Source organism: Macaca mulatta, chromosome 11 (assembly GCF_049350105.2).
Source record: "Macaca mulatta isolate MMU2019108-1 chromosome 11, T2T-MMU8v2.0, whole genome shotgun sequence".
Lineage (NCBI taxonomy): Eukaryota > Metazoa > Chordata > Mammalia > Primates > Cercopithecidae > Macaca > Macaca mulatta.
In genome coordinates, this window is record NC_133416.1 from 64399986 (window position 1) to 64417172 (window position 17187).

General features: G+C 51.2%; 2 protein-coding genes and 1 long non-coding RNA gene across 55 annotated transcripts in view; 1 reads left to right on the forward strand and 2 right to left on the reverse strand.

The window, feature by feature from the left end:
• The first annotated feature begins 734 nt into the window (after window positions 1-734).
• Window positions 735-3485, forward strand: LOC114671100 (uncharacterized). The gene is made up of 2 exons (XR_013401181.1): window positions 735-1748; window positions 2345-3485. It is a non-coding gene; the product is annotated as an uncharacterized LOC114671100 (long non-coding RNA).
• Window positions 3443-11860, reverse strand: STAC3 (SH3 and cysteine rich domain 3). 4 transcript variants are annotated; one of them, XM_001115922.5, is made up of 12 exons: window positions 11608-11860; window positions 10196-10262; window positions 9667-9934; window positions 9333-9430; window positions 8758-8830; window positions 7765-7862; window positions 5142-5208; window positions 4913-4962; window positions 4534-4619; window positions 4312-4363; window positions 4085-4222; window positions 3443-3907 (listed from the first exon to the last, which is right to left on the reverse strand). In XM_001115922.5, the coding sequence occupies exons 2-12, from the start codon at window positions 10259-10261 to the stop codon at window positions 3809-3811; spliced, it is 1095 nt and encodes a 364-aa protein (XP_001115922.1). In that variant the 5' UTR covers window position 10262; window positions 11608-11860; the 3' UTR covers window positions 3443-3808.
• A 2570-nt stretch (window positions 11861-14430) lies between these two features.
• Window positions 14431-17187, reverse strand: part of R3HDM2 (R3H domain containing 2) — a 182398-nt gene continuing 179641 nt past the window's right edge. For all 50 annotated transcript variants that reach the window (XM_077954621.1, XM_077954610.1, XM_077954618.1 and 47 more), the window contains 3 exons: window positions 17076-17173; window positions 16656-16740; window positions 14431-15784 (listed from right to left, as the gene is read on the reverse strand). In XM_077954621.1, the coding sequence (XP_077810747.1) occupies window positions 15444-15784; window positions 16656-16740; window positions 17076-17173 (524 nt within the window). In that variant the 3' untranslated portion in view covers window positions 14431-15443. The remainder of the gene's footprint in view (window positions 15785-16655; window positions 16741-17075; window positions 17174-17187) is intronic.

The window sequence follows — 17187 nt, forward strand, 5'->3', positions numbered from 1 at the left end:
CTGGTCACCTCCACATGCCCGTCACCTCCGCGCAGCGTTGGTCTTCCCGCCGCGGCTGTGGGACGTGGAGGGGCGCCCGGGAGGGAAGACACAGGGCCCAGCATCTGCTCGGGAGCCCCGGGGCCCCTGACCCCCTCTGCCATTATTAAGGGTGCCGGTTCCCGAGGCACCGAGATGATCATGATTGCATCAGCCAGACAGAAGCGAAGCCGGGAGCTGCGCGGTGAGCGAGCAAGTGAGACAAAGACGCCCGCGCCATCTGTTTATGCAAAGCGCTCTCCGCCGGGCACCCCGGCGTCCGGCTCCTGGCCGGGCTTGGGGCAAGGGTCATAAGCCCATTCCCACCAGGCTCCCCCACCGCGCCTTGGCTTCCCCTCTCCTCAGCACCCAGAGGGGCCGCGGGGCGAGCGGAACGGAGAAGGGGCGGGGGTATTGATGTGATTGGAGCGGACGCGGCTGTTTCTTCAATAATGGATGGAGATGATGCGGACGGCGAAGCCGAGCTGGCCGGGAGAGGAGAGAGGAATAGAAATGGGGAAAGGAAGGAGTGGGGGCGGGAGACTCACTCCGGCGCGCGCGCGCGTGCGCACGTGCGTCACACTGTCATTCGGATACACGCCGCCGCGCGGCTCACACCCAGGCACACGCCCACGCATTGTCACCGAGACACACATACCTGCAGGCGGAGACGCGATAGCAACACACACTCCCCGCTGGCTCTTCCTGATTTTCACACATACCTGCAGGCGGAGACGCACGGAAACGCCCCCACGCGGAGGCACATCCGGGCAAAATCACTCAGATGGGAGCTGGGGAGCGGGAAGTGGACAAACCCGACAGATATAGACACACTCGGGGCACAGACACACACCCGGACACAGAGTCGGACACACCTGGGGCTCAGGTGGACACACCTCACATACCCAGGGAACAAACGGACACACACAAACCACACGCCGGGGATACAGACGTCCATAATTGCCTGGGGCACGGAGAGACCACCCACACCCACTCAGAGGCTAGCACACCTTAGTATATGCAAGAGTTGCCATCTGTGCCCTGCAGGGTGGAATGTGGCAGGGAGGTCCTCAGGGTCTCCGGAGCAGGCCTCGTTAACCTAGCAGTATAATGAAGTCTTGGTGACAGGAGGCGCCTGGGGCTGTGGACTAAGAGGCCCGTGCGCCAGGGCTTAGCTGCCTGCAAGCTTCCTTGACTGGCCCCTAGGGAGCGTGGTGTCGATGTTGGGCCGCCCCTGAGCAGCAGACCCGGGGGACCCCACAGACCCAAATCGGGCAGTTTGGTGGAGGGAGAACCCAAAGGGAACATTGGAGCTGCACCAGAAGATTCTCAGGATCCCCAACACGGCTGCCAGTGGGGTTTATAGAGAGGGTCACTCTGTACTCTGCCCTTTCCCCCCGTGCTGCCCAGTCTTCCAACTTCAAGGGGCACGTGTGTGTGTGTGTGTGTGTGTGTGTGTGTGCGCGCGCGCGCGCTGAGTGGGCAGTGGAGGAGGTGGGGTGCGGGTTGTCTTGTACCCCAGTACCGGCCCTTCCTCGGATCTGTTTTCAATTCATTCTGCTCCTTGGCCCAGACTTATGACCTTTGCAGCGTGCGGCAGTATCATCCATCACCTAGGCGCCGCTTACGGGGATGAAGGGCGCTGGGAGCTCACACAGGGTCGCTGTCACGCCTACCGCGCTCTCTGGGGACCTGCTCTCTGGCCCTCAGGCCAGGGCTTAACAGTCTTGGTGAGTACTGAGGGGAGGGTGTGACCATGGGGCTCCATCGGGACACTGGGTCACATGTCCCCACCCCTGGTACCCTAGCACCCCTCCTTCAAGTTCAGCACAGCCTGTTTCCCCGCTTTTCCCGCCCCCCTTCTCTCGGGCCCTTTGCTTAATTTCCTATTAACTGCTGATAAATCCAATTAAACCGCCGCTCTAATTAGGGACAGCTGCCGGCTCAGTGAGGCTAGGGAGGGGGGCGCCCCCCGAGTGTAGGGAGAGAACAGCCGTTCTCCCTGCTCCTCGGCATCCGCACACCAGCATTGCCGCCCAATGAGCCAGTAAATTGGTTTTGCCTGAGCATTGATGGGGGGCCCTCTCGAGGATCTCGGGGGGGCTCTGGTTTTGAGTCCCTCAGACCTTGATGAATAGAGACGACCCGAGCCCTCGCGGTCCCTCCCCTCATACATTCCTGTTAGGTGGATTTCAAGGAAGGATGAGGACAGAAGGCTTGATTTGCGTATGGTTGGTGTGTGTGTTTGCCTGTGATCTGCTCCTATTCCAGCTCAATCGCGATTAAAGGGGGGTTTTCTTTAATGACTCCACCTCCACCCCCTCAGGCATCCGGGACCGTCAAGGGCAAAGGGAACAGAAAACTGAACTCGGTCCTGCAGTCTTCTTGTGTGCTTCCCTACCCCCATCACACCTCAGCCTTCTGGAAGGGGGGCGCGCCTGTCCCAGGCCCTCCTCCCAGCTGAGTCTCGGCCCTCCCCCCGCCAGCAGCAGATGGTGCCCGGGCTCCCGCTGCCAACCTTGCTAGGCGGTGCCAACCTCAGTCCTGGCAGACAACGGGCAGACGAGAAGAGGAGCTCCTGGCTGGCCAAGCCGACCCTCCCCCACCCGGCATCGAGCTCAAGACCCCCCCCACACGCTTGCCCCACTCCAGCGACCACTTCAGCCTCCCTCTCACTGGGTCCGCTCCCAGGTCCCCAAACTCCTCGTCTCCTTCTGCTCCCTTCCCCACACCTTCCCGCTCTTCGCCACCTGCCGCCCTGACCAGGGCCGGCGCATTTGCATATTTGCATATGCAAATAATAACATTTGCATACGGCGCTCCGCAGGGGGTCTCCGCGAGAGCCGGTTAGCTGTCTGCCCTCCGTCCTCACTCGGAACCTGTCGGAAAGGGTTAGGGCAGGGGCCGCGTGGGAGGGGTTAGGCCCCCGGCCTAGCTAGCTCGGTTCCCGGAGGACTTGAGGAAGTGTTGCCATGGAGACGGCACGCACCCCACCCCCTCCCAGGCCCAGGGTCTCGGGCTTGGTGTCTCTGGTTCTCTCCCCTTACCCACCCTCTACCCCCTCCCATCCCTCGCTCTCCAACCGAGATCTTGCATCGCCCCCTGGCGGCCTAACTCGGCGCCAAGCCAGATTCGAAATACAAGAGGCTGCCTGCGGCTAAATAGCCAAGAGCAAGGGGGACTTTACCCTACTACAAGAACCGGCTCCCAGCCGCTGGGGCGCCGGGGCGGCGACTGCAGCCCCGCGCTCCCCTTTCTTCACTGACCACAGAGGCCTCACCTGGCGGGCGCACTTGTCTTCCCACCTCCCGCCAACCTCAGCCCAGATGGGTCTCAGGTTACCCGATGGTAACGAGGTCGGGCAGTTAGGGAGGATTCTCCACCCCTCCGCAGGCCCTCTCCTCAACCCCAGTTAAAGAACAACTTTTCTAAGTTTTGTCAAAAGTTTAATAAAACTTGCAACATTCGACAGTTCATCCTCCCTCGCCCCCGCCCCCCGCCCCCCGCCCCAGTCCCTCGCTTCTGCTAGTAGATATGCGTTTTTTTCCAGCTCTTGCAAGCGGGGCCTGAAAGGTTTCGGATCCGGGCTGCTCTGGGCAGCACGTACCCGAGGCTCCAGGCTGGGGAACAGGGCGAGAACCAGTCCCTTTCCGGAAGCCCCGTCGCGCTCAGGCGGGCCTTCCAACCCCTCCTCTCCCAGCAGTTCTGTTGTTTTCGCCCCCTCCCCAAACTCCACTGGGCCCGCCCAGAATGGGGTGTGGGTGTCTCCCGCTTGCAGGCGCCCGCACGCCTAGATCTCCTCCAGAAAGTCGGTGGGAAACAGCCCCACCTTGCGGCCGGTGTAGACCTTGACGTAGCCGCCCGCTTCGTCTCCTTTCTGCACCACGATCTAGAAGATTAAAGGATCAGAAGTAGGAGAGGAATCAAAGGAAACGGTAGGAGAGGACAGCAGGGGAGCCGGGGGTTACAGAGGCTCACCCTAATCTCATTAATGGTTAAGCTCTCCAAGGAGTGTGGTCGGCTAGGGAGCATTCAGGCCTGGGATTGGATTGGGGCAACAGCCTACCTGGTCCTTCTTGAGAGTGATCTGCCCTATCTCGCGGTTCCCCACGAAGGATCTTGTCACGCGGTGCACACGTTCTCCAGCCCGGACCCGAATGATGAAGTTTGGAGGGAAAAATCCGACCTTCTCCCCGATTTTCCCCTAGGGAAGATAGTAGGGAGAGTCCATCTCTCAATGTCGGGTTCGTGACTCAACCCACACTCCATCCTAGCCCTAGCCATTTTTCTCACCCGCCACCATTCTTCATTGGAGTCATCAATGACTGTGATCTTCTCTCCTGGCCTGAGAGGGGAAAAGAGAGGCCTCACTCACATAGCAGGTCCCCTTCTGTGCCCCTGGTCCAGCATCAATAGGCTCCAAGCCCTGAGTCCCCCTTTTTCCTTTCCCTTGGGGGAACCCAGCTCTTTCCTCTTCACTCCACAGTACCAGCCCCCTGCCCCAAGGCCTCTCACGGGAAATCCAGATCGTCCTTCTCCAGGGCTTTGAACCGATAGAGAGCCACAAAGTAATGAGACTGCTGGAAGCCAGGCTGCTTGTGCTGGGGGTGAAAGGGAATGATGAGTCTTAGGGCTCCTCTACCCCACACTGAGCGGCAGGATTCCAAGGCAGGGACATTCACCACACACTCTACACTCCAACTCTCTTCTAGGTCCCCGAACTGAGAGAAGTGTTTTGGTTGTGGGTGGGTGTGCAAGGTGATGGAGAGAGTAGGTCAAGGGTGATGGGAAGCCTAGGAGTTAAAGAGTGAGCTTCCGCCAGGGCCATGAGTGGTGGTGTCAGAGCTGGGTTGGGGAGAGGACTGGGGTCCTTGCAGGGAGGAAAGATTCTTACCTTGTCATCAGGTGTCTTCTTCTCAGCCTTCTTATCCCCTTCAGGGTTTCCTGGGATAGGAAACACCAACAAATTGTCTGTCTCCTGGAGGTCAATTCTTATTCTCTTACCCTTCTGTGGAAAGGCCTCATCTATCCAAAGCTGGCCTGCCCTTTGCTCCTCCACCCTCTGTGCCACAGCTGAGCCTCTAATCCTACTCCATCTCTGGATGGAGGTGGGTGACACTCACCATCCTGGGGTTTGCCTTCCTCTGGTCTGGCCGACTCTGGCTCCTCCTCCATCATGGCTGCTAGAGGCTGGAGGGGGCACCAGAGTTAGGGAGACGCTGTCTTGGGAACCCATGCCCTGGCTCTCTATAATCAGGTCAGAGAACTACAGAGTAATGGGATCTCAGGGTTGGAAGAGGCCTTGGAGGAAATATCTAGCCCAGCCCTCTGCTTAATGCACGGACTTTCTCTAAAACATCCTATCAGGTGGGTCACCCACATTCTGCTTGAATGTAGCTAAATGACAGGGAATTCACTACCAGATTCCAGGTCCTTGACTATGCTGTCAGCCTTTAAAAATACTCCAGTGTGTAAGTAAAAAATGAGCAGCATGGCCAGGCACGGTGGCTTACACCTGTAATCCCAGCACTTTGGGAGGCTGAGGTGGGCGGATCACCTGAGGTCGGGAGTTCGAGACCAGCCTGACCAACATGGAGAAACCTCCTCTCTACTAAAAATACAAGATTAGCCAGGCGTGGTGGCGCATGCCTGTAATCCCAGCTACTTGGGAGGTTGAGGCAGGATAATTACTTGACTCTGGGAGGCGGAGTTTGTGGTGAGCCAAGATCATGCCATTGCACTCCAGCCTGGGCAACAACAGCGAAACTCCGTCTAAAAAAAAAAAAAAAAAAAAAGAGCAGCACAATTTTTATAATTCCCTTAAAAGAATATAACCCAAGAGTATGTTAGCCCTTCTGGAAGCAGCCAAATCACACTGCTAGTGCCTTGTAAGTCAGAATTCACTCCATAGAAATCCCTTATCTGTGCCCAACCTCCATATCAACAAGTCTGAGGCCAGATTTCTAGTTCTGTTTTTTGCAGGTGATTTTTTGATCAAGAACAAATATGTACATTTATCTTTTCTTTTCTTTCTTTCTTTTTTTTTTTTTGAGACAAGGTCTTGCTTTCTCCCTCAGGCTGAAGTGTGAAGTGCAGTGGCTCACTGCAACCTCTGCCTCCCGGGTTCAAGCGATTCTCCTGCCTCAGCCTCCCAAGTAGCTGGGATTACAAGTGAGTGCCACCACGCCCTGGATATATATATATATATATATATATATATATATATATATATATAGTGTGTGTGTGTGTGTGTGTGTGTGTTTTCAGTAGAGACAGGGTTTCACCATGTTGGCCAGGCAGGTTTCGAACTCCTGACCTCAAGTAATCTGCCCACCTTGGCGTCCCAAAGTGCTGGGATTACAGGCGTGAGCCACCGCACCCGGCATGAACATACAATTTGTATCTTCATTATATCTAAATCATGTTATAACGCACCAGAAATCTCCCTCTAGCTGTATAATACTGAAAGGACCTGGACTCTGAGTACTGCCACTCAACCAATTTTAGGAGTCCATCTAACTGTAACCATCATCCATACTGGTCCAACCCTGGTTGTCCAGAAAGATATAAGAATATTCTAACAAATTCCATGCTGAACTGAATGCAAATCTATGGCATTACTAACCTAGAAACCCTGTTACAAAAGGAAATGAGGTTTATCTTGGCCAGTAGCTTTGTGCCTCAGTTTCATCATCTGTAAAATGAATGGGTCAGACCAGATGATCTTCATGGATCCTTGCATGGCTCTAGAATTCTCCAGTTACTTGGCATGACAAGTTCTCTTTCCTACATCCAAAAGCACAGCTCTTGCCTCTGTCACCCAGCAATGCCAAAGACTTTGGGCCTAGCCTTCATGTGGTTGTAGTGGCTAATCTGACTATTTCAGAAGGAAGCTGAGAAAACGTAATCTATGGCTAGAGTTCTTAACCAGAGGCCCATGGTGAGTGAGCTGCAGTAGGTCCCAAAACCCCCTAAAATTGCATGCAAAAATATTTCTGTTGGGTTATGTGCAATTTTTTTTTCTTTTTCTTTTCTTTTTTTTTTTTTTTGAGACAGAATCTCACTCTGTCGGCTAGGCTGGAGTGCAGTGGCACAATCTCGGCTCACTGCAACCTCCGCCTCCTGGGCTCAAGCAATTCTCCTGCCTCAGCCTCCCAAGTAGCTGGGATTACAGGCGTGTGCTACCACACCTGGCTAATTTTTGTATTTTTAGTAGAGACGGGGTTTCACCATGTTGGCCAGGCTGGTCTCAAACTCCTGACCTCAGGTAATCCACCCGCCTTGGCCTCCCAAAGTGCTGGGATTACAGGCGTGAGCCACCTCACCCGGCCTTTTTTTTTTTTTTTTTTTTTTTGAGATGGAGTCTTGCTCTGTCACCCAGGCTAGAGTGCAGTGGTGTGATTTCAGCTCACTGCAACCTCCGCCTCCTGGGTTCAAGTGATTCTCTTGCCTCAGCCTCCCGAGTAGCTGGGATTACACACAACCATGCCTGGCTAATTTTTGTATTTTTAGTAAAGACGAGGTTTCACCATGTTGGCCAGGATGGTCTTGATCTCCTGGCTTCATGATACACCCGCCCTGGCCTTCCAAAGTGCTGGGATTACAGGCATGAGCCACCATGCCTGGTCGGGTTATGTGCAATTTTAGGGGAAGATAATCCATTACTTCTGTCAGCTTCCCAAATGGGAAAATGACCTGCTCCATGGGATCTCTGGGAGGGACCTCGTGGGGAGGTACAGTGCTCACATTTTTTTTATCTGCCTGTCCCTTCTTCCGTTCCTTGTTTGCCATGATCACCCCAGTGCGCAGGGTTTCAAACACAGGGTCATTGCGATTGGCAGCAGCTAATCAAATTGGAGGAGAAAGAAGACATTATTGGGGAGGCAGAGAAAGGCTTGGAGGAAAGGAAGCGAAAGGCAGGATCGAGTAGATGGATACCCATGTGTGTGCTGGGTGGCAGTGGGGGCGCCGTGGGGGAAGATTAGGGAAGGGTCAGCTGAGCAATACCTAGGACACCGATCTAGAAAGGACTCTAAAAACATCACTGGTGATGTAATGTGAGGGAGAAAAGTATTTATCAGAACTCCTTCCAGGCAGAGCATTATATGACGTTTGAAAGACAACTTTGGTTGCTTGGGAGTTGAGACATGCTCAGAATCACTATTCTCCTTCTAAGGAGAATGGGCCCTTAACTTCTGGTTTTTGTTCTGCTGAATGGCATGTGTAAGCTGAGGTGCTGCCACCAATAGGTTCTTCTTTTTCACCCATGCTCTTCACAGAGTTCAGCCTCTGCTCCAAATAAATGTTGAGCAAATTTGTCAATGAATATACTTTTAAGGGTTGCCAAATTATGAACATGCCCAGGGTGCCTGCAGCCTTTAGGTCTTGCCCCAAGTCTGGTATGACTCTGTAGTAAGGATGAGGACAATCTAGAATCCTTGTTCTTGCTTAGAAATGATTTTGCACATGAAGAGCACAGATTCTGAAGCTAGCAACTGAAGATTCCAGTCTTGGCGCTACCTCTTGCTAACCGTATGTAGTTGCAACTAAATCTTATCTCCCTCTGCTGTAAAATGGGGATATTGCCTCTGCATCCAAATGGATATAAAAATGTTAGGTTGAGGGAGAATTATGGGAAATAGAAAGTTTCTGTTTCAGAATTTGGCTTCCAAAGCTAGAGATGGCATGAAACCATCTCTAGGCTTGCCCATTCCCTCATGTTCCATAAAGGGCACTTACAGAGATCTTTGATACAAGCGTACTGCTGGTTGCTGTAGAGTGGGGAACTATAGGCCCGACGGAAACCAGGCGGCTGTAGGATGGGATGGGAGGAAGCATTAGAGGTAGCAAAGTAAGGTCCAGAAGCCCATCTCTCCCATGAGTGCTCACCCTTTCTCAGAAAAAGAGATGGGCTGAGAAAGAAAAAGCAGAGAAATGAATGGGATGGAGGAGGGACCAGCAAGGGGTAGCTGGTGACATGTCTCCTCCTTTCTTTTTTTTTCGCTCTGTCACCCAGGCTGGAGTGCAGTGGTGCAATCTCAGCTCACTGCAAGCTCCGCCTCCCGGGTTCACGCCATTCTCCTGCCTCAGCCTCCCGAGTAGCTGGGACTACAGGTGCCCGCCACCACGTCCGGCTAATTTTTTGTATTTTTTAGTAGAGACAGGGTTTCACTGTGTTAACCAGGATGGTCTCCATCTCCTGACCTCGTGATCCGCCTGCCTCGGCCTCCCAAAGTGCTGGGATTACAGGTGTGAGCCACTGTGCCCGTCCATGTCACCTCTTTTCTACACCTTGTTCCCCAGAGCCTACTCACGATCTTGCCGAAGCATCTCTGCATTTCCACATAGGACTGACAGTGTTCATGGATGTTGGTTTTGCAGTTCTTACAGCGAAGCCCAAACTTGTTGTTGACTTGGGAGAGGGGGAGAAAATTCAGATAAGATTCCAGATTGCCCTTTCCCTTTGTACCACTGCTGCTACTCTTAGGTTCCCTTTTCTGTCTGGGACCTTACTTGCTCAATCTCTAACAGCATTGCCTTACACCAACTCTAGCCACAGCCCATCTGCTACAAATACTCCTCTTGTATGCCCTCTCCCCAACCTCTGCCTTCAACATCATACTCTCTTCACTCCCCTTTATGACTCACGAACAATCATCCGGGCACAGACATCACAGAACTTTGGCTTCTTGAAGAAATGATCTTTGAATTTGTGGGGCTTATCGTTGACCAGCTTAGGAGGTTCTGGGAGTGGCTCCTCCTCCTCCTCTTCTTCTTCTTCCTCTTCCTCATAAATGTAGTAGATGGGCCCACCCCCAGCTCCCACTGCCTCCCCATTGGCCTGGGGCTCTGGGGGAAGTTCCATTTCCTTTGTCCCTGTAGAACCCTTCCTGAGTAACTGCTTCAGCCGCTGTAGCTGAGGGAGGGAGTGAAGAAAACCCAACGTTAAAAGGACTTGTCACCCTCTCTAGAGTAGGGGGGTGTTAGAGCAAACAGACAGTTTTCTAGTTTTGGGCAAGGAATGTACCCCAGGATTAGGCAGGTATTGGTATTGGGGACTGCAGGTGCTGGCCAGCAAAACATGAGTCACACACAAATGAGATCAATTTAAGCACTCTTCTTCAGCTGTAAAGGTTTCCTGGCCCCCCACACCCAGTGGTCACAGGCCCAGACTCACCCCGCTTTGCCGAGTCTCTGCTGGGAAAGAGGGCTTAGGGGACTCCAGCACCTCCTTTTCTGTCATCCTGCAAGAGGTTGGACCCCACTATGAAATCTAATCCCTTTCACTCTTCTCCCCCTTATTTCTGTCCCTTGCAGTAGGGCGGTACTCAAAGGGAAGGTTTTTGGAGAAACGTGATTAGAGATTTTGTTGTTGTTGAGATGGGGTTTCACTCTGTCACCCAGGTTGGAGTGCAGTGGCATGATCATGGCTCACTGCAGCCTTGACCTCCCAGCCTGAAGCAATCCCCCTACCTCAGCTTCCTGAGTAGCTGGAACACAAGGTGCACACTACCTGGCTACCTTTTTATTTTTTGTAGAGACATGGTCTTGCTTTGTTGCCTAGGCTTACCCGAACTAGCTCAAGCAATCCTCCCGTTTCAACCCCCAAAGTGTTGAGATTCCAGGCGTGAGCCACTGCACTGGGCCAAATACAGATCATTTGGCAGGTTTTATTAACAGATTTCATGGAAGTCTAGGAAAAAGCCCAACATGACCAGGCGCGGTGGTGCATGCCTGTAATCCCAGCACTTTGGGAGGCTGAGGCGGGCAGATCACTAGAGATCAGGAGTTCAAGACTAGCCTGGCCAACATGGTGAAACCCCATCTCTACTAAATATACAAAAATTAGCCGGGCGTGATGGTGGACACCAGTAATTCCATCTACTCAGGAAGCTAAGGAAGGAGAATCGCTTGAACCCAGGAGGTTGCAGTGAGCCAGAATTGTGCCACTGCCCTCCAGCCTGGGTGACAGAGCAAGACTCCATCTCAAAAAAAATAAAAAATAATAAATAAATAAATAAATCCCAACAGACTAAAGAGCTCCCCAATTAGTTCCTCAAACTGATACTCATCCTTCCATCCTGAGGGGAGACCCCATAGTTTACAGCCCTTACAGTGTTCAAGGCTGCATGGTTTATGTTATTTTCCTATAGGTACTTTGTTTCTCTTGGGAATCTGTGGGCAACAGAGATGTGATGCATACCTTCCCAGATCTCCTCTCTTCAAGAGGTTTAATGTGTGTCCTCGTGTGCGCACAAGGAAGGATGGACTGCAGACATTTGTCCTCCCCTACTTCTTTCTTGAGCCCTGGGGGCCCTGTGCCTAGTTCTGTCCCAGCCTGCCTCAGGGCTCAGCTATTTTAAGTTTTCAGGGTAATATGAGCCTTTCCTTCCCTTACTACTTCATTCCCTTTACCCCACCCCCACCCCCCCTCCAATCCTAACTCATCCTAGAGTAGAATAATAATTTTACTCCTAAAACCCAAACGACTCACAGACAAGGAAAGAAATGAAGAAGCTGAATAGATTATAGATCAGGGCAGCTGGCGTGAGCAGTCGTGGAAATCGAGAGGATGAAGAGGTAACTTACGTTTGGGATTCCCTAAATCAGTCCACAGTCTGTAGAGGGAGCTGGGAGCCCCGAGGCCTTGATGGTGGTGCTGGGGAAAAACTGGTCCTCTTCCTTGGGGGCTAAGCCCCCCCAGTACCCTGTGTTCACACCAGCTACCCAGTCGCTATTTGTAGACCTCCTAACCTCCTGCCTTGGTGTCAGGGCTGAAATGACAGGGCTGGAGGAAAGTGAACAGCTGAGAAACACAGCTGACACAGAGAAATTGGACACTGAGAGGTCTGGGGCAGGGCTGGACCCTAACTCCTCCCATCCCTCCAGAGCTGCTGTTCCTTGATTCTTCATCTAAGGTGAACAGGTGAATAATGGCCAAATTCAGCAAGGGACAGTTTCTGTTCATGCTCATATAACATTTAAAGGGAGTTTATTTTTATTTTTCATTTATTTTTTGAGACAGGGTAAAAAAAAAAAAAAAAGACTAATTCGAACGCATAGAGCTCTCCTATCAGCCATACTAGATGGCTTTCTTTTTTTTTTTTTTTTTTGAGACAGAGTCTTGCTCTTGTCACCCAGGCTGGAGTGCAATGAAGTGATCCGGACTCACTGCAACCTCCCAGGTTCAAGCGATTCTCCTGCCTCAGCCTCCTAAGCAGCTGGGATTACAGGCGCCCACCACCATGCCCAGGTAATGTTTGTATTTTTAGTAGAGACGGGGTTTCACCATGTTGGCCAGGTTGGTCTCAAACCCCTGACCTCAGGTGATCTGCCTGCCTCGGCCTTCCAAAGTGCTAGGATTACAGGCGTGGGTCACCGTGCATGGTTAGATTGCTTTTTATCTGTGGGTGGTTGGAGAAGTACTTTGCTATCCTGTAAGAAAGTGAAGAATATGTAGTATTGCTTCATTCCCTCCATCAGCTCCCAGAGACATCTCCCCACCCTCCTTCTTGCAAAATTTTGTCCTCAGGGTGAATGGAATTACCAGGGCTATTAAAAAGGGCCAGTTAACACTAGACAGAAGGATATAGCTGCCACATAAGGAATCTTTTTAATAATTTCTAAGTAATGTCCCCTTCCTCATGAGAACTGCAAACTCTTAAAGGTAGGATGGCCAACCTCACACTTCCTAAACCCTTTTGATTCCCTGATTCCATCTCCCACCTTTGATGCCTCAGTATGTAACTGATGGATCAAAGAGACAGATGCCATTCTGATCTCACAGGGGTTTACCCTTCTCCTACTCTTTGGGCTGTGACATAGATGAAAGAGGAGATACTCCCATCTCAGGGGAGAGCAATTTAGAGGTGGCAATGCAGTGCTGCTTTATTCCTTGTATCTGTAAGAAATAAAGGACTGTGTTGGAGACTGAGTCAGGCAAGCTCCTGTAGGACCATGGTTAGGGATACAGCTACTTGGACCCAAGAGATTTCCAGGGCAACATGCTTTGTCATTCTCACCCACTACTTTTTTTTTTTTTTCTATTTAAGGGTGAAGTTTGAAAAGGTGGTGCAGGATGGTTCTGACTCTGCAGGTTCTTTAATGGCCCTGCTCTGACAGACTGCAGAACAACAGGGCTTGCTTTGAGATGCTCTAAAGGAAAAGCTGCACCTTGCAGGCAAGATGACTTCTGCTCTTCCCCTTTTTTCAGCCACATAGGACAGGGACTGCTGAGCATGTTTGGATAATATAGCATCTTGGCACTGTGAATTCAGTTGCTGTAGCTTTTATTGTAATAAACATCTGCTTCTGTCCCTGACAGGTAAAACCCAATCCTCCAGCTTTAGGATTAAAGAAAGGCGGCCAGGCGCAGTGGCTCACGCCTGTAATCCCAGTACTTTGAGAGGCCGAGGTGGGTGGATCACAAGGTCAGGAGTTTGAGACCAGCCTGGCCAACATGGTGAAACCCTGTCTCAACTAAATATGCAAAAATTAGCTGGGCACAGTGGTACATGCCTGTAGTCCCAGTTACTTGGGAGGCTGAGGCAGAAGAATTGCTTGAACCTGGGAGGTGAAGGTTGCAGTGAGCCGAGATCATGCCACTGCACTCCAGCGTGGGCGACAGGGCGAGACTCAGTCTCAAAAAAAACAAAAACAAAAACAAAAACAAAAACAACCCTAAAGGGTTTTCAGAAGATGAGTTGGGCTGGGAGCAGTGGCTCATGCCTGTAATCACAGCACTTTGGGAGGCCAAGGCGGGGCATCACTTGAGCCCAGGAGTTCAAGACCAGCCTGGGCAACATGGTGAAACCCTGTCTCTACCAAAAATACCAAAATAATAATAATAATAATAATAATGATAATGATAATAATAATAAGGCATGGTGGATCGCACCTGTAATCCCAGCTACTCAGGAGACCGAGGCACAAGAATCGCTTGAATACGGGAGGCCACTGCAGTCAGCTGAGATCTGCCACTGCACTCCAGCCTGGGTGACAGAGCAAGACCCTATCTCAAAGCTCAACTACAAGGGCCCTAAATGAGTACCACAGTACCACAGAATTAATAGTCTGGAAGGAAACTTAGAGGTCACCTAGTAAGTCCAAGTCTCTTATTTTACTGATATGGACACAGATCCAGAGCTGAGAAGTGATATGCTCGATGAATCGCAGTGGCAGGTTTTGGGAGAGCCCAAAACCATGGTCCCATTAGAGATCTAGTCATCTATCAGAACTGTGTACAGGGAAGAGGATGAGACAGAGGGAATTGTGTTAAAAATAGTGTGCGTATGCTAGAGAAAGCCATCCCAACCCACGACAAACACCTCCAACAGCTGTAGGACTATACCTACCCAGGGCCTCCAACCCTTTACCCATTCTAGGGTGGCAACAGAGAAACAGTGACTGATGTCCAGTGACAGATTTTTTTTTTTTATATTTAAAAACAAAACCAACCTCCCCCCAAATAACCCCCAAACAAACAAAAAACCAGATTAAATAAAATTTACAGTGAATATACCCAGCAAACATCTGTATGTGCAATTAAATACTGTGTCTGTTACTGCGGCACGAACCTCAAACAAACAATATACAAGTGTTCTGGTGGGGGCCAGGGGAGTCCCAAGTTTTAACTCTGTGGGGTCTAGGAAGACAACATGGGGAAGTGAGAGAATGGGGAACTCAATTTTGTTTATCTTAATTCTGTCCATATAAATATATTCATAAAGACCAAAAAAGGAAAGGAAGCTTGGGATGTTAAGGTAATAGGAGGAGAGTGTGGGACTTTCCCAATTCTACCTGACCAAAATTATGAGAGAAATTAATTTTATGATGGGAGAAGAGATTTAAAAAATGATAGAAGAGGATGGGGGCCGGGCACAGTGGCTCACACCTGTAATCCCAGCACTTTGGGAGGCCAAGGCGGGCGGATCACCTGAGGTCAGGAGTTTGAGACCAGCCTGGCCAATATGGTGAAACTCCGTCTCTACTAAAAATACAAAAATTAGCCAGGCATGGTGGCGCATGTCTGTAGTGCCAGCTACTTGGGAGGCTGAGGCAGAAGAATCACTTGAACCCAGAAGCTGGAGGTTGCAGTGAGCCAAGATCGTGCCACTGCACTCCAGCTTGGGCGACAAGAGTGAAACTCCGTCTCAAAAAAAAAAAAAAAAAAAAGAAGAGGATAGGATGGGAAGAAGAGTGATGCAAGGGTGGGGGTCAACCAGGGAAAAAGAGGGGACCCATGGCAGGGGAGCAAGAAGGAGTCCAATGCCAGTGTGGGTATCTGTTTCCATCTTCATCACTGTCTTAGGCTCCAGTTTAACATCAGTCTCCTTACTTGCCTCTGTCCATGGTCTGTCAGGATCCTTCAACCCCCTCCACCCTGCCCTTGCTCCTTCTGTGACAGTCCCTTTCCCCTCCTCCATTTATTGGGAGCTGGCTCGCTCCAGGATCCTCAGGTCATAGTTCTTTTTGGCCATTCGAAGTTTGAAGCGACTCACGGAGTTGTTGAGACGAAGGGAGGCATTTTGGGCAGCCAGGGGGCTGGGGAACACAGCCACAATGGTGTACAAGGCAGCGAGGTCCGAGTGGCGGCCATTCTCAGCAGTCCCACTGTTGTCCCCCCCACCCCCTCCAGGTAGCCCCTGAGCATCCTTGAGCCACTGGATCTTGGCGCCGGACATGGCGAGCTGCGTGAAGAGTTTGTCCGCCTCGGTACGGGTGATGCCCTCAGGGAGATCTGTCACCTCCAGCACCCGCCCCAGGACTGGAAGGGGAGGAGAGAGGATATGGTTGTGAGACGAGTAGGACAGGAAAGACTGGACAGCAGCCCGGCAGAGAAGTGTCCAGCTGACCAAATCTGTATACAATGTTTTCAAAAGTCTGGCCTTTCTCTCTTAGCCCTTTCTTCCCCTTCCCACCATCCCAGCTCTGATCAGGGCAACTAGGAGAAAAACAATGAACCTTTTTCTCCTAGCCCAGAGATGTAGGCAAGAAGGGACTAGGAATCAGAATCCCGGGTTTCTGAGCTGAGAACCTATACCTCAGTTCTCTCATAAGGTGCTATTGCTATGAAGAAAATGTGGCTTTTGCTAATGTTCTTTAACAATAATGTATCAATCTGAAATATGTTCCATAGTTCCCTTCCCACTCAGAGGCTGGCTCAAATAGATTCTTCCTTCTTATCATCTCAGGAAGTCAGTTTCCCTTCCTTTCCTTGTTTAGGAAATTGCTCCAAATCCCAAGACAGATCTTGTTCACCTAGTGGGAGGCTTGCAGGATGAGCGTTCCTCCCCCATATTCTCTACCAATCTTCTCCTAAACTGGGTCTAGGACTACCAAAGGTAGATGTTGTAGATTAGGGACAGGACACTAATTAGAAAACTCTTTGTTAATAAGAGGCAACTCCCATAATTGTGTTATTCCCACTTTTTACCATGATCTTCCTCACAATCTGAGATGGCTTGGTAAGGAGGACTGAGATACTTCACTTCTCCAATTTCTGCTTGCTTTTGAGCACAAAGGGTCCCACTTCCACTCCCCATCCTAAGCTGGCTTTTCCCACTCATGCTGGACTGGTAATTAAGGGCTGGAAGGGTGGGCACCTTCTCTTGGGGATTCAGCATCCTGTGACTCACCGACATCTGCTGTCCCCAGGTCAGTGGAGGCAGATTTGAGTGCTTGTCTCTTGCCCCGGTTTCCATGCTTCAATCCACTCTGTCCCTTCAACATTTGAAAGACGACTCTCATCCCATGTAAACAACATTGACTTGCATCACAATGTCTGCCTGAGAGATTGTGGAGTAGCACCAACCCAGAGGACCCCACCCCACCAGGCAGTCAGGTTGGCCATGGAGCAGCGACTCAGAAACAAAGAGCCCCTCCCTCTTGGCATGGGGGTCGGGTGGGAGACATGAGTACAGGAGGTAGGGCAAGGCTCCTGCTTTGTTCATTCTGTGTTATTTCCCTTGTACACCCAGCTGGTTGAAGCTCAGAGACAGGCATCCAAATAAGAAGAGGGGTCTGACGGCCCTACAGTTGCTGGTGGACACCCTTACCTGGTGCACCGTGTAAGTTGACTGGCCATGGAGTAAGGGAGGGCAGATGGACAGATTGTACTGTAATGGCTGGCCCAAAAGGGAGTAGCGCCCATCACCTAGGGAGTAAGAG

Coding starts and splice junctions, on each gene's coding strand:
- STAC3 (XM_001115922.5), bottom strand. CDS start 10,261: ATGACAGAAAAGGAGGTGCTGGAGTCCCCTAAGCCCTCTTTCCCAGCA. Junction 9,431..9,666: donor CTGTGCCCGGATGATTGTTC/GTGAGTCATAAA, acceptor CCCTCTCCCAAG/TCAACAACAAGTTTGGGCTT. Junction 4,963..5,141: donor GGAAGGCAAACCCCAGGATG/GTGAGTGTCACC, acceptor TTCCTATCCCAG/GAAACCCTGAAGGGGATAAG.